Source organism: Plutella xylostella, chromosome 25, assembly GCF_932276165.1.
Source record: "Plutella xylostella chromosome 25, ilPluXylo3.1, whole genome shotgun sequence".
NCBI classification, from domain to species: domain Eukaryota; kingdom Metazoa; phylum Arthropoda; class Insecta; order Lepidoptera; family Plutellidae; genus Plutella; species Plutella xylostella.
The window spans coordinates 658,392-681,425 of record NC_064005.1 but is presented as its reverse complement, the minus strand read 5'-3'; the positions used below and the strand labels follow the sequence as shown (position 1 = coordinate 681,425).

General features: G+C 36.5%; 2 protein-coding genes and 1 long non-coding RNA gene across 7 annotated transcripts in view; 1 reads left to right on the top strand and 2 right to left on the bottom strand.

The window, feature by feature from the left end:
- Positions 1 to 141: 141 nt before the first annotated feature.
- On the bottom strand, positions 142 to 15,652 carry LOC105381952 (AMP deaminase 2-like). Its single transcript, XM_048630251.1, has 18 exons — positions 15,499 to 15,652; positions 14,961 to 15,087; positions 14,351 to 14,564; positions 13,851 to 13,955; positions 12,664 to 12,732; positions 8,380 to 8,572; positions 7,049 to 7,174; positions 6,481 to 6,679; positions 5,212 to 5,343; positions 4,923 to 5,086; positions 4,535 to 4,658; positions 4,281 to 4,447; positions 4,058 to 4,178; positions 3,557 to 3,730; positions 3,199 to 3,309; positions 1,074 to 1,211; positions 455 to 578; positions 142 to 280 (listed from the first exon to the last, which is right to left on the bottom strand). The coding sequence occupies exons 1-18, from the start codon at positions 15,543 to 15,545 to the stop codon at positions 249 to 251; spliced, it is 2,367 nt and encodes a 788-aa protein (XP_048486208.1). The 5' UTR covers positions 15,546 to 15,652; the 3' UTR covers positions 142 to 248.
- Positions 1,207 to 2,734, top strand: LOC125490575. The gene is made up of 2 exons (XR_007267768.1): positions 1,207 to 1,879; positions 2,090 to 2,734. It is a non-coding gene; the product is annotated as an uncharacterized LOC125490575 (long non-coding RNA).
- A 695-nt stretch (positions 15,653 to 16,347) lies between the features above and the next one.
- The window catches only part of LOC105381917 (AMP deaminase 2), a 39,556-nt gene continuing 32,869 nt past the window's right edge, over positions 16,348 to 23,034 (bottom strand). For 3 of the 5 annotated variants that reach the window (XM_048630245.1, XM_048630246.1, XM_048630247.1), the window contains 5 exons: positions 22,709 to 22,882; positions 22,425 to 22,535; positions 21,798 to 21,935; positions 17,276 to 17,472; positions 16,348 to 17,008 (listed from right to left, as the gene is read on the bottom strand). In XM_048630245.1, the coding sequence (XP_048486202.1) occupies positions 17,368 to 17,472; positions 21,798 to 21,935; positions 22,425 to 22,535; positions 22,709 to 22,882 (528 nt within the window). In that variant the 3' untranslated portion in view covers positions 16,348 to 17,008; positions 17,276 to 17,367. Of the gene's footprint in view, positions 17,009 to 17,275; positions 17,473 to 20,058; positions 20,101 to 20,178; positions 21,397 to 21,797; positions 21,936 to 22,424; positions 22,536 to 22,708; positions 22,883 to 23,034 lie in introns of those variants that run through there. The other 2 variants (XM_048630248.1, XM_048630249.1) reach the window with 2 other exon arrangements.

Sequence of the window (23,034 nt, the reverse complement as noted above, 5' to 3'; positions counted from 1 at the left end):
GTAACGTCGTGCATGTTATTTTGATGTAGCATGTGTTGTAGATTATATTATTTGATCATACTCTCACAACTTTTGCTTTACAAAGTCTTTATAATTTGCCTGGAATAACTTTCTACATTTGGATGCATAAAAACGAACATAAATGTAATATTTTACTTTATTTATTTTATAACATAATTTGTGTTGATCATAGTACAAAATTGATTCAATACCTGGTGAAAGTGCTTCAATATATTTGTGTTGATATTTTAAAAGGTAGACGATTGCCCAGGAAATACTTCTGAAAAAATACGCGATATTTTGTGATCTTGGAACAAGTCGCCATGATGAAACACACAAAATAGGTTTAGTAGAAGAAGAAAACATAATTTTACGCTACAAAATATGGCCAAGAATGCACACAGGAGTGTCAAAGGCGAATATTTAAAGGGTTGAATCTAGAATATCGAGTCACCTGCAGCAGACAGGTTCGTTTCCAGTTTCACCATCGTGCTGGAGTCGTCGTGTCTCGCCGTGGACTGAGTCCTGGACGGAGATACCCTCAAAGATTTCTGATGTTCCGCAACGCGAGCATCTCCCTGAAAAGATAAACGGCGGATTAATAATATTAATGTTTCACAATGTCTGGATAATGCCCAACTGTGGGATAAAAGTGACAGCATGTCTTTGATCCGACAGGTAGCCATTATCCAAACATTGTGAAACCGGTCCTAAGCTGGAAGCCATCATGCAAGAATTCGACATGCAAGATCTGAAATTCGAATTGTAGATATGGAACCACAACTACGACGCAAGCGGCTAAATTAATCAAGTTAGCGCAGTCACTGTTACTGCTCCTTACCAGTATTAAATGCATCCATCCCAGGGCGCAAATCCAGAAGACCCAAGACTTGGTAGATGGAAGATACCAGAAAATATCTAGTAGGGTGTAAGTTAACATGACACATGAGCTTATGAAGTTCGCGTGTCCTGTTCACTTACATCCTTTTCTTCCATCGAGAAGAGAAATATCCACAAGGACAGTTCTGATATTCCAACAAACGACTCCAAATAATTGTACCAAATATGGTTACCCGGAATATATTCTGGAGTTCATCGATGAGTGTCTCGTATCGGAAGGAGATGCGGACGTCAGGCACGTTGGTGAATGTGATGTCGTTCCCGGCCGGACCCTCGACCCGGTAGTCCACTCCCAGCCAGTACTGCTTCATCTGACAACGACAATGAGTCTTAGATAAGCAAGGAGTCTTCATGGAATATGAGAGTCACGTGTGCATGCGACTTTGGGTTAAAGAATTATGTTGTGTAATGTGTGTGAGTACATTGGGTGAAGCAACTTATGTCAGATATATACAAACTGCTGTGGGATAACGACGATCACCTAAAACTAAATTTATTAGGACCAGCAAGCAAGCTTTTACTGATAAAAACATCCCTTGATTATAAAGTTACACACGATTATTTTCGGTGATCTTAATGTGGTTGTTGGTGTTATCGATGTTGTGGTATAGTAAGTAAATGTGCATGTAATTGTGAGTAGTATAGCATGATATGGCCGTATACTGGAAAAATAACTCGAAACTTACAAACGTTTAATTTACTAAGGATATTTTCCTGCGCTTACCAACGCTGGGTCGGCAAAGTAAGCGTTTATAAGTTTCCAGCTTTTTTTCTGTAAAGAGCCTATTCTATTGAGCGTATTTCTGCCGCGTGCCCTGTTTGTCAGTTACAGTTGGTGTCGCAGGCAGTGAGGTCTCTGGCAGGTGGATCTGTCACAGTGGGATCTATGGTAGTGGGATCTACGGCGACGGCGGCTGCTGGCTGCTGCGTCAGGGCAAGCTCATCGAGTTCTCCTATGCTAGATCGTACATTTACCGTGGTACGATATAGTTTTTTCTGCTTTTTCTTTTATTTAGTAAAACCCTCCGATAGAGAATGTAGGATAGATAGATCTAAAACTACCTCGATGATATATTACTTTGAATTCTACGTACGATATTTGCACCGAATGTTTTGGTTGTTTATTTCAACCCTCCCATTTTTTCATCATCCTAATATAAAATAAATAACAGATTTTTTTGTTCTTCAGGTACCAAGAGGACTGTATATGTACGGTCGGCGGGCCATTACCTCGTACCGCTGGACCCCCCATCCGGACACCGAGCGTCACACTGGGACTATCAGTGAGGTGTTCCAAAAAGTGTTGTGTTTATTGTACGGTCGGAACTCTGCACGAGAAGCCACGATGACCTGAGGGTGTAACACACAGAACAACCGTGTGAAAACCTAACGTGAGAGTGCAATAAAATTGCATTTTTTGGAAGCTGGTTACATACTGGAGTGAATATCATCAAGGAAGAAACCAATTGACTTTTAGTCAACTTCTGGGACTAAGAACTTGTAATTGCCCGTCTAAAAAGGATTTAGAGTAAGGTAGTTATGTAATTTAGGATTCACTCTATATTTAAAGTTCTAATAAAGTTTTAGCATCAAACTAATATTTAAGCCTAAGTAGATAATAAAACAAAGGTAAACAAAAAAAAATGCAAAAAATAAAATCAAAGAGAAAATAATAAAAATAAAAAACAAAAAAAAATAGGTATAATCTTAATAGCTTAGATGTACATGCTTTATTATATAATCTTTAACCTGACAAAAAATTGAGATCAAACTTATTAATAAGTTCATTCATAAGATAGCTTAAAATTAGTAATAAATCATTAGCGTAAGTAAATTTTGGGTATTATTTAAAACACCTGCATTAATATATATATATATATTTTAATTAATTTTGAATATTAATATTCGAAGAGAAATAATTCAATTATTCATCATCGATTCGTTAACGTCCACTTCTATAACTTATTTCAACTATTCTATTCTATTCTATTTTCATAGGGGGTGAAGTTCCTGTACGTGGCTCTCTCGAGTGGAACCTTTGTACATATCCCCTTGATTTCAGCTCAGCCAGCCTAGCTCCCGAGTAAACTGGAGTAGCAGGCTCATTTCACCTAAGATTCCCGTGACGTTATAGAAATATTTTGTCTATCGACTTATTGTATGATTCTTATTCTTATCCATTGAAATGACAAATCACACAGATTTCGCAATAAGTAGTATTTGATAACTGTCACAGTAATGATCTTAGATGAAACAAGGTCTAGACATCCATAAGACGAAACGTAATTTGAACCTCACCTCATGTGGGAAGCCAGACATGATCACAGAATTGCGGGCCAGCTCACACATGTCACATGAACTCAGCTTCCACGCTTGCGCAGCAATACTGTACTCTTCCATTAAGGGTTCCTAAAAAAAAATGATTGTTTATAGGTACATATTATAGTATGCAACTAAAGCTGGTGATAACTTAGGAGGCATAATGTGCAGACTTCATGTTTGGTAGTCTTTGATCGTTTTTACATCTTGAAAATGATCAATCAGTAGGAAAAACTATCTTCACAACAAAACATGAAGCCTGAACCTCAATACCTACTATTCATTAGACGTGATATTTAGTAACCCAAAGTAGACTTATGTAAATACATCTTCTTACTTTGGTGTAATGGAACTGCAGTGGGTCATCAGTGCTCAACGTGACCGGCAACCCTCTAGCGAAGAACTCAGGGAGAGGATTCCTGTGGTAGCGCAGGAACAGAGAGTTATTGCTCAGAGGCGACATCGCTATGTGGATCTGTGCCAGGTAATAGAGGTACTGTAGGACCGGCGCCTGAAAAATTAACAAAAGCTTTATGTATTTTTACATTAGATGTGGACTGTGGCTTTCGCCAAGTAGTCACACTTAATTTATTAAAATAAATGAGAACTTTAAGCTTATTGAAATGAGTTACATAGACTTAATTAGATATTTGAACATGTTCATTTTGAGGTACAATGATTCAGGTATTGATATTACCTTAGTCGGATGAAATGTAGATCAGCCGTTCGTATGTTCCTAGATGATATCATCATAATTACTTACTCCGCTGGCTCAGCGACCCGAAGTGGATCTTGGCCTCAGACACAATAATTAGGTACATGAACAATATCTGGTTACCTTTTTTAGAGTTAGACCATGCGATATATTCTCGGCCAATAGGAATGCAACACTAAGGTGTGCTGGTGGTCCTGCTTCACCACAATGTGGTCTCAACACAAATGTGTTCAAACCTTGTTCCCTGGTTAAATAAAAACAATTTAATTGATACCTGCTCAGCTAGCTTATTTCATTTCTTTCCTCCTGAAAGCAGTTTCTATTTAAAGTATCTGGAAGTACTCACTTTCTCAGCTGGTTTAGAATTACCATGTTTGCGTACATATAGTACAAATAGTAGCCATACGGCGGATTTTCCTCATGGTTCCATTCCTCTGGAGTCTTCATGTGATCGTTCAAGTTAGAATTTTCAGGTTTGGACTCATCGTCTACGCTGTCAAAGCCGATCACATGCTAAAAAGATTATTTAAATACTTACTTACTAAATTTACGCTTAATTAATTTATGGATCCTTTATAAAAGAAATATGGTAAAACTTGCCGTCAAGAATTTGTGCAGCTCTGTATTCGAGCTGGGATCAATAGACACTTGGAAAAGCGGATCAAACAAATTACTCAGAAACTCTTGGAAGTTTTTCAATATGTTTTTGATGCGATAAATATCACTGTAAAGAAACATTTTTATATTATTATTGTGCAGGTTGTATTAATTATCATTGCTATCATGGGTAAGTATGTTAATTTCAACAATAAAACACTGATGTAATAGGCCAATATTGATATCGATTCTGATTTTAACACAAGTTCTAATTTTAATGGTGTTAAATCCCTAAATTCTTTGTTAAAATTCGACTCTATCAGTGTTTCCGTGGATCAAATTTTTCGCTCGCAAAATTTATAGTATTACTTTCATTAGAATTATCACTCACTACAGTCTAGGGACCTGGATGAGCCAGCGGACGTGGTTGGAATGCACATCGTTCTTCACGGCCCAGCTGGCCAGTTTCGCCCATTCATTCTTGCTCTTGCAGTAGATCGACAGGCGAGGCTCGACGAAAGTATACTTGTTCTCTTCGAGATCTGCTATCACCTCCTAGGAAACATGTTTTTAAGTAGTTAAGTACCTTTGTTTCGCTCTGTAGGTATATGAGTAGTAAGTATATGAAATGTATATGATTATTAGGATTATTTTTTTATTGTTGAGATATGAGATCAAACCTTTATTATATCGGCAAAATATTTGCCATTCATGAGATTGTCCGTTTTAAGAAACACTTCCCTTAATCTGCTTTCTCCTACCGGATTGTATTTTGCATTGAACTTGTCGAAGCGGTGGAATGTGTTGCGGTCCTGTAAACATAAACAGTATGAATTTTACCTAATCCCCTTTATGTTTATCGTCATCAGCCAATTTAAACCACTGCTGGTCTATCGTGATAAGTACTATCGTGAGATACGTCTCCGGATGCAATCAGAGCATGCCACCCAGCTAAAAGCTGACCATCACTAAGTTATGTAGTAAACGAGTCGAGAGAGACGAGTAGTTCTATAGCTTGACAACTTCGTGCGCGACCCTCCTTGCGGGGTGAAAGAAGTGGCGGGGGCGAGGTAGCACGAAATTTCAGAAGACGAGTACACACAGAGATAAGTGTTCCCGGATAAATCTCGCGATAACGTGTCAGTATTTGTGACGTAATGTAGGAGTAAATTATGTTGATTAAAAAAAGATTCTTAAAACTAGTTTCATTATTTATTCATATAAAGTATTGTTGACAGTTTAGGACAGACTAACAGGCAGAGTAGGTATTTGTATTTATTTATATGTTAAAGTATTTTATTTTATCCATGTCTCTTTCATGTTCACTCTCTGTTTGAACTTTTTCATTGTCATCGTCATCATCACCTTTTTCATTTAGTCTATCGTGTAAATAGGCTTACTCATTATGGCCGCACCAACCTTTAGCCGCGTAGCATGGCTGATTTGGCACACCGTTCTACAGAAAACCCCCGAAGATTATATAGTTTTATAATGCTATATAATCTATTTACGAAATTATATTTGTGGTTTGTAAAGTTATTTTGTGACGAATCATAGATAATAATAATATGATTATAAAAAATAAAATTTTCCTATGATTGTGGAGGTTCTGGTCTCAACACTCATCCTGAGACTAATGGTCTAATGGTCACAGGATCAATGATCTCATGTGGGTCGCACTCAAATTATGACAGATTATATTAGACGTGTGGCCGCCTCGACTGCGCGGCCGAGACTGCCGTAATAATGACGTGCAGTGCACGCGTTGCCCTTCCCCGATACACCACCCGCTACCCGCTGTCGTCTTGGTTACCTCGTCCCCGCCGCGTCTGTCACCCCGCAAGGACGGTCGCGCACGAAGTTGTCGAGCTATAGGTAGATTTTTTTTTATCTTATTTACAAATTGACTTACATATCTAGTATCAGTACAAGTAGTCCGTTTCACTTACCGCATGCACATCCAAGATATCCACATTCAGGTCGTACGCGTCGAGTTTCATTTCTTCGAAGACGGCCTTCAGAGTCATCGGCATGCCCTTGTCTATGGCCACCACCTCGTCGGGGCGCTGGCGCAGGGTCCGCTTGATGAAGCGGAGCAGGTGCTTCTGGTTCATGCAAGACGCCGCGTGGATGTGCGTGTCCACTTTCCTATTGCAAGTGATTAGTGTTAGCGTTATTGCTTTGACTGTTGGTCGATATTACGGGTAGAATGAATGCTAAATTGATGCTAAATGTCATGTATTACGTATTAGGAATTGATGAAAAGTTCTCTCTACTACCGCACCCATGACCTTTGGCTTTGAATTGATATTTGGATGGATGAAATAAGCCGAAGACAGCTAGAGTGTCACCTACATCCAGCAGTGGTTATTAATCGGCAAATAATGAACCGCAACATCATCAGCCAACAATCGTTCCATGCTGGGCATAAGATAAGCAATCAGCCTTCCTCACCTCAAGCAAATACTACTGACTACCCGTTTAAGGTCTTCACATTGGTCTGGAAGGGTCACTAACTTGACATTGTAGAAGTCCCGGTGAGGAACTGCCTTCTGCAGCGCGAGCTCGTGCAGCTCGTTGAGCAGCACGTGCAGCCGGAACTTGGACGACAGGTAGCTGAGCCGCCGGAACGAGTAGGACTTGCTGGAAACATTGGGCAGTGCTACGCTTTATGAGAGGTTCTAGATCAACCCAAAAAGCCCAAAAATAATCGGTAGGGTAACGTAACGTACCTTAGGACGCTTGTACCTCGGGACATGGATTATATTTTAAAAACTGGCTAAATAAACACATTAAAATTCTACCCTAGGCATAGTATTTTACTCGCTTGGCAAAACTAGTGAGTCTCGTGATCATACCAGCATCGAGTGTGTGGTGAAGACAATATGAAGTTTTTTGGAGTCAAAAGTAGCTTTTGTTTAGTTTTTTGTGTTGCTTTATCTCATTGAGGCATGCTCAAAATAAAGACATGGATGTCACGTATAACTTTTCAGTTATTTAATTTTATGACATGGCAATTATCTGAAAGATTCCTATTAATTAAAAATAAAGATATTTAAATTTTGGTTAAATATTGCTTTTTTGTACCTTGGGACACGATTAAATTTGTACCTTGGGACACTGTTTCCTATGGATTTGTACTATGGAAAATGCAAACATCTAAATAACGCCTTATATCTCTGTTCTTATTAGTGCCAGAGTGAAACTAGACAGAAGAGAGATGCAGTAAATCAATAAGAACAGAGATATAAGGCGTTATTTAGAAGTTTGCATTTTCCATAGTACAAAGCTATAGGAAACAGTGTCCCAAGGTACAAACGTGTAACGTACCATGGGTCAAAACAAGCATTTTTACTTTTATCTTAATTTAATAAAATCTGGCCACACTAAAGCTTAGTACACAAATACTAGTGATAATAGATTATATATCCTACCGAATAAAGAAAATTTCACATTAATATCTTATTTGTACGCTGCGATAGCTTCATTCAAAGTTGGGGTAGTCGAAAATGTCCCTAGGTACGTTACGTTACCCTACATGATAAGATGTACCGATTATTTTTGGGCTGAGGCTTAAGACAAAGAGTCTTGTATAAAAAAATATAACTTAAGTACCTATGTCTAAAAACAATGATAGGTAAGTATAGGTTCACTTTAAATCTTACTTAATTCTCACATTACCTATGAGTCATGCCAACTATGTGGATGAGGAACAAGGCCGCTATAATGATGCGCATTGTAGAAAATTCTTCTTATGTAAGTACTTTACTTATTTATTTCTGCAATTGTCACCTGCGCAACTTTTACTACCCTTGAGTTGCCCCGAAAAGAAACCCTTGTAAACTCACAGCGGCCCATCGCAGATCATGTCCAGCAGCCTGGTGAGGTCCTGCACGTAGGTGCTGTAGCTGGGCCCCTGGTACATGGGGTCGCCGGCCTCCAGGGCAGCCCTGGTCCGGAACACGCGCACCACGCCGCGCCGCCACGCGAACAGGTAGTGGTGGTCCGGAGGCGTCGGGTGCGCCCAGGGGTCCGAGTATACTGGGAGACGGAAGGGAGAGGTAGATTCTTAGCGTGTCGCTAGCAAACAATAGAGCTGGGGTGGTGTGTCACCCGTGAATGATTAACCAGGAAAGTCAGATTATTTGGCTGGCAAATCTGAAATCGAAATCAGCGGAATCATTGATGTTCACGTTTCCCTAGGACTACTACGAATTAATTTCGAAACTTAGATAGGGGAGACCGGGGACAAAAGTAACAGTTTGTAGTTTCTGTCTGATTTCTCGTTATTAATAACATTTACGATAAAATAAATATAGTCACATAAAACTTTCGTCTATAGTCTACAAATATCCTTTATTAATTTACTTAATGCATCCCGAATTTTAGCAATTTGAAAGCCTCAAAAAAAAAGGGAAATCGTTACTTTCGACCCCATGGTCAGGGCGAAAGTAACAAGGCATGGGTCGAAAGTAACAACCCATAAATTCTGCCCAATGTTATGAATACGATTCAAAATAAAGAACAAAAAAATCAATCAAATTATTTAGTTAAGAAAACTTCTTAAAAAACTATCAAATAATAAAAAAAACTTATAACTTATTGACAAAACTAAAAATAACTTTTTAAGATAAACTGTAAATGAGATCCATCATTTAAACTGTATAACTGATAAGAAGTTGTTTTATTTGTGCTATAATATACAATATTATGGCACAAATATCTAATCAAAACAACAAAAAATAAAATTTACAATGTGACATGGCAAAGTTACTAAAGTAACACGTTACTTTTGTCCTGCCGCGAGCTGTTACTTTTGTACCCATCCCCCTTTTTGAAATATCAGGCGACATAACTTTAAAACAGCACGTGTTATTCGAAAACAATTTATAACATGCTACAGACAATCTTATAATGAATCGATGAGCAAATAGTCATATGGTTATTGCCATCTTAATTCTACGTAAACACTAAATGAATAAACACCAAAAAACTTACTTTTGGTGTGTAAAATCACGAAATGCTCACTAACACAAACCTGCACCGCGGCACGGGCGCGGAAAATGATAGCATACGCGGGGGGCAGTGCAAGCTGACAACCAGCGGTCGCGAGCGACGTTTCGGCTATTGGGGAAGTCTACAGAGTCTTTGTTACTTTCGACCCGCTGTTACTTTTGTCCCCGGTCTCCCTATGGCATAGGAGGAAAGGCTTTAGATTTGATAGCTTCATATTTAGACAAGAGACAACAAAGGGTCGATATTAACAATACTAAATCACAGGGGTTCATGTAAAAATAGGCGTTCCTCAAGGATCTATTCTAGGACCATTTTTATTCCTCATTTATATTAATGACTTGCCTTTTATGGTTGAAAAAATGACTAATATAGTTTTATTTGCTGACGATACTTCTTTGCTTTTTAAAGTTAAAAGAAGTGAAAATAATTTTGAAATTAATTCTATTCTATCTGACATACACGATTGGTTTACCGTTAATAATCTTCTATTAAATTCTAAGAAAACGAAATGTATTAAATTTACACTGCCGAATGTTAGACAATGCGATACTAACATTATTCTAGATGGGAATAAATTGGACCTAGTTAATGATACTGTCTTTCTTGGGATGACTATAGATTCAAAGTTACAGTGGGGACCTCACATTGAAAAATTGGCTGGAAGGTTGAGCTCCGCAGCTTTTGCTGTACGGAAAATTAGACAACTGACCGACGTTGAAACCGCCAGATTAGTTTACTTTAGTTATTTCCACAGCTTATTGTCGTATAGCATTTTGCTTTGGGGTAGAGCCGCTGATATTGAAACTACATATATTTGTATTACAGAAAAGAGCCATCCGCTCTATATACAAACTTGGTTCCAGGGATTCATTGAGAGAACGATTTAAAGATATTAAACAACATCCTTACAGTTCCATGTCAGTTCATTTTTTCCAATTTAATGTATGTACAAAAGAATATTTCAACTTTTGATACAATTGGCAGTAATCATGACATTAATACTAGGAACAAGCATAAGCTGGCTTTTCCAGCGATGCGTCTAGCGAAAGTTAATAAATCGTTTTTAGGGTACTGTATTAGATTTTATAATAGGCTTCCAACAGAAGTTACTCAAATGCCAGAGAATCAGTTTAAGTGTTACATTAAAGAGAAACTCTGTAAAAAAGCTTATTATAGAATTGATGATTACTTAGAGGACGTTAATGCATGGCTGTGATAAATAGTTGGCACTGCTCATATTATTATAATTATTATTATTAAGCTTATAAGTATTGTATACTAACTAGATTTAAGTCTTTTTTTGAAAAGATGGCTCAGGAGTTTCTTGCCTCCGTTCTTCTCCTTAGACAGAAAGAGCCCCCCTTATCCGAACGGAGAGTAGTTTGTAAAAAATGACGTTCATCAGGAAATTTAACATTTGTACGATGAATAAAAAAAATTGACATTGACTTTGAATTCTATTAAACTACCTATATACAGGCGGCTACTAGTGATGTAACGAATGTGTGTTTTTGGACATTCGCGAATGCGAATGCGAATGCGAATATCTGAAATCGACATTCGCGAATGCGAATGCGAATATTCAGTTTGTGTTCAAATTTGGCGTTAGTTGTATGGTTTGGTGGTAGTCTCGTACTGAACGAGGTACGTTCCGGTCTAGGCGCATTCCGAATCAGACTGAACAATACTAGACGCAATTTTTTAAAATACTTTATTTAGCTCCGTAACACTTACGACACATTGCGACTGTGTGCAGTTTCTGAGGACGTTTTACACGAAACATTTAGACGTATTTAAATGTATGGCTATCTTGCTCTGACACTATACTGTGAAAATACGCTTTTTGTTTGTTTATTTACACTCACGGGCAATGAAAATGATCCATTAAGAAAAACACCAAATTACTCCTGAGCGCAAAAAAATACTTAATGACGACTTCTGCAATTTTTAAGTTCATTTAACGACGAATCAGAATATTACCAACTAAAAACGTCAATATTTTATTAAAATTTTCTCTTAAATGATTAAAAAAATAGGGGCTATTAATTTGGTGTCTATATTTTATAAGTGGAACTATTTCTTTGCACGTGAATGTATGTTTAGGTCTTATGAAGCTACAAGGTGGACCAATAGAAGTCATCCGATGTTGTTTGGTTCTCATTTTTTTTAATGAAAAACGTGCATTCTCTTTTTTGATTACTTATGTTTATTTGAACCTTTACAATTTTATTGGTAAAGTCTAGAAAATGATATCGGCAAAATGGGCGCCGTCACAATTGATTGCCATACGTGCTCCTTTTATGGCATTTCTCATCACTTCTCGCACTCGCCTTAAGGGCTTCCAGAGACACGGGCTTATTCACATAAGCACGGGTCTTCAAAAAACCCCTCAAAACCGTTTCAAACGGCAAAATCGGGCGATTTTGCCGGGAAAAATGACAGATAAAACGAAATAAAAGGCGCCCCGAAAACAGAATACAAAATTATTCTGCGATCTTGAGGAGTATATCACTCCATGGCCTCTGAACTTGTATTCTGCATTTGTCTAGTCCACCAATATCAAAACAAATTTGAAATTGTCCATTTGTACAAATGAGAGTACCCACCTTGTATTAACTATTTCTAAAGTTTCATTGCCCAAAAAAATAATTAAATAAATACCAAATGATAAAGGTAATGAGATTAATATATTGTAATAAAAGGTTATAGACGAATGGATTTTGATTTTGTTAACCTACCATTATTTTCAAATACTTTTTTCTAATAAGTACTGATATTCGCAAAACATTCGCATAAAATTTTGCGAATGCGAATGCGAATGCGAATATCCAAAAATATGCGAATATTCGCGAATGCGAATGCGAATGCGAATATTCGTTACATCACTAGCGGCTACCCCTTGATCTAAGGAATCATTTTTTTTTCCTTTGGACGTCACTCTTTGGGCCACCCGGAATAGGTACTACTTCTGGTACTAATAGCCCGCCAATGCATTCTTGAATTTGGTTTTTAAACAAATAGTACTTACTTTTACTTAGTTATATCATAGAATAACAAGTTACTAGTACTCGTTATTCTATGGTTATAGTTACCTTGTATCTAAAGTTTGGGTTTACCTGCAGCAAGCGTCTCCCCTTCTTGGGACTCTATGGAATTCCGCACCGTCTGCTGGGATTTGTATGGATCTGGCAACATGAGATAGAATACTTACGTAAGTTTGGCACAAATATGGGATAAAAGTACATCAACATAACATTTATGTTCATAACAGTCATCATCATCAATAGTCCGCAGCACTCTTCAGACATAGCCCTTGCTCATGTCTATTGGTATACAGCAGAGTGTCCCGTAAACAGTGGACCAAATTACAGAACGAAAGTTGTTCAGACCCCCAGAGCCAGAGTCACTCCCTTCCGTTGGTCAACTATTTTTAATGCACGCCCTATACAGGGTTATTGGTAAGTAGACCTGATCCTTTCAGGAGGTGATAGAGGAAGGCATTTCCAGTCGATAATACCCTATAATGCATTATGCGAAACTTAACCATTTCTAAGATATTTAATATTTAAAGGTTTTTTGAATTTTTGCCAAAATTTCATGTTTAAAACCGAAAATAAAAAAAACTAGCCATATTTCAATACTTTTTTTGTTTGTTTTGAATTAGTAACATCTTAATAAACTTATTAAAATAATCAAATGTGCATTATTCGACTTAAATTAGACACAATACCTCAAAATAGATAAACATTTTTAAAAAGAAAAAAAGTATTGAAATATGGCTAATTTTTTTTATTTTCGGTTTTAAACATGAAATTTTGGCAAAAATTCAAAAATCTTTAAATATTAGGTAAATATCTTAGAAATGGTTAAGTTTCGGATATTGCATTATAGGGTATTATCGACTGGAAATGCCTTCCTCTATCACCTCCTGAAAGGATCAGGTCTACTTACCAATAACCCTGTATACAAACAAGAGGGTTCGCAATGGCAGTATTAAGGTGTAAAGTACCTATAATAATCTACTTAGATAAATACCGAATATATGGTACAACAAAATATTTATGTATTTATTAAATACTAGCTGTACCCGCGAGCTTCGCTTCGTCTTAAAAAGTTTTCCCGTGGGAATTCCGGAGTAAAAAGTAGCCTATGTTCTTTCTCAGGGTCTAAAACCATATCTTTACCAAATTTCATTCAAATCTGTTCAGTAGTGTTGGCGCGAAAAAGTAACAGACACAGTTACTTTCGCATTTATAATATTATTATAGTTAGGATAGTTAGGATATAAGTAAGGAAAACCTACTTTTCTCAGAAACATTGAGGAAACTTGGGTCATAGAAAGCGGCCATATCCTCTTCCGATGATCTATTCCCATCCAACTGTAGATATCTTCCAGCCAAATCTTTGCCTGGAAGGACGATGCAATCATTTGAACCAACTCATTGGATTCCGGGGTAAAACTTATTTACTTAACAAAGGTATTTTTCTACAATATGTAGGTAGATAAGAGAGAAGTCTCTTATCTACATACATATTTTCTGGCCTTAGCTTCGGACAATAGGATACCTAAGTAGACCTAACCTACTTAGGTACCTGTACCATCTACCTGTACCTCTAGTTAGGATGACATGTTATGTTAGGTACCTACTTACCGACAGAGAGCAAAACTTGTGTATAATACGGTTGTATGTACGAACATTTTGTTATCTTGGATAGATTCTTCTGGTCTCACGGGTTAAACTCATACCAAAGTACCCTCAACTGCCTACATTTCTAAATCCACCAAAACATAAATCTTCTTACTATCAATAGGTGCCTTATACTGTCCGCCAAATTCGGCTGTTGGAAGCATCTCCGACTTGATCGTTCTAGGTACCATTGGCCGTTCTTCATGGTTCTTCAAGTAATTGGCCAGAGACACCGGGAACGACTGCATGGAGGCCTCCATGTATTTCTGACGCATCTTCAGCGCCTCCGCCAGCAGGGCTGAAGACTGCACCAGCTCATCGAAAGGTACCTGAGCAGCAGAATACTTTAAGAGCTGGGGATCCTACGTGGGTAGGTAGTGTGTGTTCGTTATATTATCGTCTATTATTCTGCTAGCGTCGCCGCTATTTTTAAACAAGGTGAGCTATTTTATCTTTCATTAACTATTATATCTTCAAACACACCTTAACTACTCCTATAATTATTATGATAACACTCCTATAACACTCCCAGTGTGACAACGGCAATATCAGTAGGTATACCTAATACCTACCTAATCTATACATCCAACTATATTCTTCCATCTATTTATCGTAGCCGTTCCATTTTGCCTCTGATGTGGTCATATCGCATCCCTCCAAGCCCTTCAACTCAGGACTTACTCACACATTTCTACTCCTACTCAATCATGGTACCTAATCCTCACCCCGGTGGCGTGGATCCCCGCGACGGAGACCCTCTGGAAGGGCACCTCCTCCGGGTCCCGGGCGCGGCTGTCCCCGGGGCCGCGCACGTACGTCTTGGTGCCAGACGTGGTGACTGTCTCATCGTCGCTGGAAGGGTTAAAAACGAGCATGACGGTTTAAGTGACACAGTGGAATACGTGTTAGAAAAGTGATCGATTCGATCGGACGGTGCTCGTGGTGCGAAATTAGCTACTGCGGTGAGAATGCAATGATCGTGTTTCGGTGGTAGTAACACGTTTCTGCCACCACTGCTAATGCTTTGGGAAAGTTTTGGAGACGAAAATGTGAGGTTTCCTTAATGATAAGTATACTTAGTATACTTACCTAAGAGATTTTCTGTACCATTGCATAGTGGCTCTCAAATCGTTTTCAAACAGTATATACGCCTATTGGCCTATGTAGTGGTTATATGTAGGTATCAAACTATCAGCGATCCGAGTGGCCAACCATAGCAGTGAACATTTGAATTGAATGACGATGAGGTTAGTAGGTACTTACAATCGAGAATTCGTCCACTTTTTGTAATCGTTGTGTGTTCCAAACATGTTTTTTGTTGTATTTATTCTTCTTACAAGCTAAGAATATCCGATAAACCCATTTGATTGGGTTTTGGTTTTGTGTTATGCATTGGCGGTTTCTTTTGACTTGATTTGATTGTCAGTAGAAACCATAGACGACAAAATGCGGAAAAATGGGAATAGTCGGGAAAAGTACTACCTCTATGGCATAGGATACACACGTCAATAAATTAATATTGTGATAATTATCCTGATATTTAATCAAGTCCGGATCACAGCACACCCTACACGATTGATACAGATCGCTCGTATGAAGCAGACAGAGGAAAATATTGATGCGATAAATATTGACGCACAACACTACATGCAAGAAAAATGTCACGATCCAGTAATCAGATCACAAGATGTCAACACGTGATCCGACAGCATCATAGAGAAAAGAACACTACGTTTTACCGACAGTTTATACTGACGGATCACAATATAATATTATATCTTGCGTGTTCGTTTTCGGACCCCATTATCGATTGACTATTGGCGAAGTTGGATAACAAACTATAGGCTAGGGTTAGTTTGAAGGCACTGCCTCCAAATCCATTCAAAGAACTCAAAGAAATCTAGAACCTAAATGTGCATGTTTCCTCACGATGTTTTCCTTCACCGTAAGAGCGATGGTTTAAATTCAAAGAACTCATTGGTGCCTACTTGTCAGCGCCGGATTTCGAACCCGCATCTCTTGCGTGAGATGCGGGCGCTTGACTGACTGAGCAACCTCCGCTAAATTTTTACGCAATAAATTTGGTCATTTGTAAAATCAAAATGCAAACCATATAATGTAGGTATTTTATTGATAACATTTTTAATAAAGCATTCTGGATAATTATCTTAAATTTAATGAATCATGGTTAGTATAATTTAGGCTTTAGATATGTATTATATTATACACCGGATCAAAATTTATCAGTGAACTTCAAGAAAACAATTTAATACTTGATTTATTCGTCATTATTTCAATATCACACAATATTTGCAGCAGTCCAGTCAAACTACTTATTTATGAAATATGTTCAAAACTACACCCATTTTATATGACCTATTCTTATAATCACGAACTCTTTCCCAGTTGGCGTATTATTACATAAGTACAATAACTAGGTACCTCCTATCTACAGAACATGGAGACTTATTCCTGTACATACAAAATAAGAAAAATGCTTTCACGAAAATGATAAACTGAGATGCTAAGTTAATCAGAGGTGTCAATGTTTTTACAGAATAATAAACAGTCACTATTTCTACTTAGTTTCATAATAGTTTCTAATTTGTTCCTGTCCTTGGTTTGTAAAAGTTGAGTCCATTCATAGATGAAAAGACGGAAGGAAGACGTTTAATAATTTCAGTAAGTAGCATTCCTGATTACAAAACTAGCTTTTATACTAAAAGTTATAAAATTCCCAGTCCAACTTTCTGATAAGTCATTGCAAAAGATACTTATTAAATTTAAATTAAATATGTGGGGACATCTCACACACGGCCATCCGACCCCAAGCTAGGCAGAACCTGTGTTATGGGTGTCGGATAGCTGATATATCTACACAAATACATAGATAGATAGATACTAAATATAAATATCAACACCCAAGACCCAAGTACAAATATCTGTCTTTAAACAAATATCTGCCCCAGCCGGGAATCCAACCCGGGACCATCGGCTCAGTAGTCAGGTCACTAACCACTACGCCATTCGGTCGTCGATATAGATGGCGTTCATAATGCGTTTACATTACTAACGCCATCTATGCTTTTTTCAATGAACTATTGGCAAATATAGTGTCCCTTTTGGACCTTGTTAGCCGTCTATGAGCGATGGTCGCTTGACGATGAGCAGGCGGGAGGCGGCGGGCGAGGGCGGCGGCATCAGCCCCGACCAGTCCACGCTGGGGGGGTGCCCGGCCTGGAATATTCAGAACAAATGGTGTCAGGTACAGTAGTTACTATCTTAGGGTAGCATTAGAGTATTTTAATAGACATACGGTAAGTACTTAATTTTTAATCATCATGCTTTATCTATTATAGGTAAGAGAGCAAGTTGTTTCTGCGATCTTTACCGAATTTCGGGTAAAATCGTAGTGATATTGAATGCAAACTATTATAAAATATTGTAGAGATGGGATAGGTACTTACTTACTTTTAAACTGTTAATTTATGGTACTTAGAAAGGAGTTAGGATTTCGAAATTGTTAAAGGATTATTATACCTAAATAGTTTAGGTAAAATGTTTCGTAAGACTGTTGGTTTTGATCTTTAGTTAGTTAGTCAATGCGAAAAAACATTTTATTATTAACAAGTTGGTAAACAATTAGATAACAGGGCAGTTCTTCTTTTTAACCTACATAACTTAGTCTCCATCAGTTGTGAAGAAAAAATCATGAGTTTTACAAATATTTATTTATTTATTTATATTTCAGCGTGCATTGTACAAAAAACACAACGGCTGTGCACGTTTACAAAAATATAAATTTATATTTTTGTATTTAAAATTACGTTACAGAGTGGTAAATCCGCGTGACAGAAGAGTATTTCATACGAATCTTGGCTGTCTCCCGCCACTTCATCGTGCGCATATTCGATAATGTTACAAAAAATATATATGACAACATAAAATATAAAAAATTATTTAAACTCCAGAAGATATTACCTATTTAGTAAAACAAAATATATATTTTTAAATGATTTCTGAAATATTTAAAAAAATTGTTGAAAATTTGTCTCTTACTACCTAATGTTTTAGTAGTAACATTCTGTCACGTAGGTTGCCATTTAAAATATTTGTTTGAGCCACTCGTCCTTATTGCCATCGATCTGAGTTTAAGGTCTCGTTTTCCCCTTGGTAAGATTTCCCCTTTGAGATCCAGACACCGCGTATCGGCCACCCGCAAAGTGTGACAGGAGGTGCGTGTGTTTATTCGGCGACAGCTTCGTCACGTAGGTAATTGTTAAAATAAAATACAATGAAATTATTATTTTGTTATTTACTCATTGGTAATAACAATTACTTTGAAATCAACATGTGAATATTACACTTTATGTTACTGTTTAAATGCTAATCGACTTTGCAACACATTTTACCCCTCTGTCACACGACAAATCTGTCACATTCTTACCAAACACTCCAACCTGAGAATATTCATCAAAGAAAAATTGAAGAGAAACTACACGTTTTGGTTAAAGTACGAAGCGAAAGGAACGTCCAATACACTTGCGCTTCATTAATAAAAAGTTTCGTTAGTGAAAAAGCTAATTTCGTGCTATTGTTCTCAAGAACAGACGATGAATGTGGTAGACTGTTTAATATGGTGGAGAATGATTTATCGGATGTTTGATGATAACATTAAAGTCCTTCCAGCTTCTAAGGTAATTAAAAAAGGAAAGAGTATTTTTTTCAAGTTCTAAGAGCCACTGCTGTATTTTCGAAATATGGCTGATTAAAACTTTAACAAATTACGTAATTTTCATTATGTTACTTAAATTTTAGGTTGCCGAAAATATTAATTGTGCAGATAAACATTATTTTATGTAGTTGGAACAAATTTGTCCTTTAAGTTCCTGAAATACGGATATTTCACTCTCCAGAGGTTCTCAAGTGTGATTTCATTAGTTATACTAATAATAAAAAGATATCTCCAGTAATTTTTTTGACTAACTTGAAACCATAATGATTTATATGTAAGTTACTAAATTATTATTTTTAAATAAAACTGTTTTATTCCAAAACGCTGCCGCATATTTAATAGAATAACAACTATGTCACATCGTTTACCACTCTGTAACGATTGGTGTCTCCTGGTAGTCAACTTATTTTTGGTCGTTTATATGTTATGTTATAAATAGTGCAACTTTGGAAAAATCATATTAAATTTAGTCATTGATGTTAACGTCTATGCTGTTAATTTTTTACTGTAATTAGTAGCGAAAAAATATTTATAGCAAAAACAAGCTTCATTTTAGCTGAAATTGTGACAGAGTGGTAATAACTACTTAATAAATATTTTGTTATAACTAAAAATCCATTCTTTCATATGTTTTCTAAAATGGTATTTTGTTTATTAACGTATCAAAAAAGTTTCATTTTAATCGACGAAGACTATTTCGTTAAAATAAAATAAAAGATTCTGTGACGAAGGTGTAATTTTCTTTGCCTTATCCACGTATTATGTTCTGAAAATCTTGAAAAAATACTTAAACTTCGCGGCCAACCACCTTTTTCGATAGAATAGAAATGTAGCTATCATAAAAATTATAAGAGTTCACCAAAAAGCTAAAGTTATTTTTTTCAAATTCGGGATAATTTTTTATCCATTATGTAGGTTAAAAAGAAGAACTGCCCAACAACAGATTTTAACTAAGGAGGTGAGTAGGTGGTTAACAATACTTATTTATCAATAATGTAGTTAACCGCTTGAAATGATCTGTTAATTTCGTCTCACACTAAAATCAGTCAAGAAATATATTTTATTTTTTCATGCGTTTTACTAAATACCTCACTAAATCAGAAGTAACAAAAGGTGGCTCCACACGAAATCTATAAAATAAATATATTTCAATTCTATTCCAAACTATGGAAACATTTAAGGAGAAGGCAGGAAAGAAAGATAATTTTGGATGATTAATTTATTTCAACAACATGATAACAAACTTTTCTTTTACAAATGAATATACAAAAATGTTTGTATAGGATCAAGGGTGTCATTAAGATTCTAAAAAGTTTAAGTTGAATTCTTTAAAATAAGTACATTGCTATATATAAGTATATTTTTTAAAATCATAATTTTATACGATTTTATTTTTTTAAATCTACTTTGAAGCACTTAAGTATGGAATTCAACTTATTAAAATAAGTACAAATTATGCAAAATTGCAATTATCTTAAGGGAGTACACTTATAACAAATAAGAAGGCTATTCTAGAAACATTTAACTAACAGTAACTTCAAGAACAATACCATTACAATGTTAAAGGATTATTTGTTAAACACAATTTGGATACATTTATTAAAACATCACAAAAAGCATTAAAATAGACACAAACTAAGAATATGTTAAGCACTTTGAAGTTAAGTTTACACAATTTAGTTATGTATGTTAAAAATTTCAGATGCCGATGTAGGTTAACCCTCCCGATCGTAACTTTGCTTATGGACAATTCACACAGCAGTCTCTCTTTGAGTGTCACATATATTTTTTGATGAATAATTTAGTAAGAATTATGAAATGTATATAAATGTATTGTCAATGGGGTTTAAGAGAAAGACAAATCTTAGAAGTCAAGAGAGTCAAGAGAACGCTAGACTAGATAGTTTAATTTCCATCCATAAACAATGGCATGTTTGAAAATACCAAAGAAATATACCAACATTTAATTGAATATAGTTTAATAGGAAATGTCTACTTTATTCTTTTTCTTACCAATTGGTACCTTAATAATGTTTATGAACATCACAATAGCACTTTGTTTTCTTTCCATGGCATTTGCAGCCATTTTCACTTAAATATCACAATTTGGGGTAATTTATTTTCTTAATCTAAATCTATAAGTTTAATTGGGACAAATTTGTATATACCGTCCTACATTATCGTATAGTTATAACAAAAAAATACACAGGGGTATAATGTAACAAGCCATGATAGTTTTAAAACGATGAAATGGGACAGTAATTTGAAGGATAAGTATCAAGAACTTTTAGTAGTCTTCAAAACAGTAAATAAAAGATTTCAATCTACATTTAGTAACAAAAACAAATAATTAATATTATATAGTATAATTATTTTAAAGAAACTCTTCTATTTCACGTAATTCATCTTTGTGCCGACATGCCCTCCTGAAATTTTCACGACTTGGTTATTTTTTAAATCAATCACTTTTGTGCTTTCAATTTCTTTTCTGGTGCCATTTTAATAGAGTTAATCACAAAAAACACATAATTAATAACATAAAATGAAAGGGGACTTAAATTTTTAATGCAGGTATCATAAATAATTCAAAATACCTAACCATGCACAATTTATTCCAGCAAGTAACTAAAGTAGCAGCATGACACAATTTATTATTTTAATTAAAATAAGACTAATTACTCGAATAACATGACTGATTTGAGTATCCATTGATCTATACCAAGCCCCCAAATTAGTTTATTATCGTTAGTATAAAGCGTTACCCTTGCAAGCCTTAAATAGTTATTTTACCAAAAGCCACAGAAACAATAAACTAAGCCGGCCATACCTTGAATATATTGGTGAGTTCGTCCAACAGCGTCTCGTAACGGAACGAGATGCGAATGTCGGGTACATTGGTCCTGGTGATATCGTTGCCGGCTACTCCCTCCTTGGTGTAGTTGGGACCAAGCCAGTACTGCTTCATCTAAGAAATACACAGATTTGGTGAATGGATATTATCAGATTGAAATTTTTGAATACATTATTATGAATTCTAGATACTCTATCAATAAATCTAAACGAGTGGTCAAGAAATATGGCTTATGGGGTTTCATTCATACTTGATCTACCATGCCACAGATTCTCTTCAATTGACTCAATTCGATTTTGTCCAATTAGTTCGCTTATTTTGATGATATAATCTTTATTTAGATAAAGCGTCTTTTGAAGATTTTTAGGTTTCAATTCACACTTAACTATTCTACCTACCCATACCCACCTAATTTTTCACCAGCATATGATTTAGACCCAATGTAATAGGGGGCGATACTATGGCCACCAAATAAGAAATCTGTTCCCCGCAGGAGATCGGACCCGCGACCTTCGGCATAACATTCAAAGTTACGTAGTACTGCTCTAACCGGTTGTGGAGAAGTTAAATGTGGTGCAATAAGATATTATGTTATTTATTTACCTCGTGTGGGAATCCAGACATGAGCACAGAGTTTCTGGCCAGCTCGCACATGTCGCATGAGCTCAGCTTCCACACCTGAGCCGCGATACTGTACTCCTCCATCAGAGGTTCCTGAAATGTGGACAAATATTCATATTTTTCCTTACATATCGGTGTTTTCATGAGTATAAATTACATGTAATAGCCGATGCATTTATGTCTCTGATATTGTGAAGCATAATGTTTGTCTACCAACAGAGACAGTAGTAGCCAAACAAGTCATGCTGATGATAATGAATACAAACCTTAGTAAAGTGGAACTGCAGTGGGTCGTCAGTACTGAGCGTGACGCAGAGCCCGCGCGCCAGGAACTCCGGGCACGGGTTGCGGTGGTAGTTCAGGAACAGAGAGTTGTTGGACAGAGGCGACATGGCGATCGCGATCTGAGCCAGGTAGTACAGGTATTGGAGCACTGGCACCTGTGAAGTGGGAAAAAAATGATTTAGTTTTAAATTTTAAAAAAAAACACGCACTCACGCTTTGTACTAATGTACTCCCTTGCGGAGTAGGCAGAGGTGCATTGCTGCACCCACTTTTCGCCAGAGTGTTATGTTAGTCCCAATGTAATAGG

Excerpts from the sequence above, each read along its gene's own strand:
- LOC105381952 (XM_048630251.1), bottom strand. The coding sequence starts at position 15,545 with ATGTTTGGAACACACAACGATTACAAAAAGTGGACGAATTCTCGATT. Across the intron at positions 8,573-12,663 it reads AGGGGAGACGCTTGCTGCAG|TATACTCGGACCCCTGGGCG; the intron begins GTAAACCCAAAC and ends TCCGTCTCCCAG. Across the intron at positions 1,212-3,198 it reads TGTCTGGCTTCCCACATGAG|ATGAAGCAGTACTGGCTGGG; the intron begins GTGAGGTTCAAA and ends TGTCGTTGTCAG.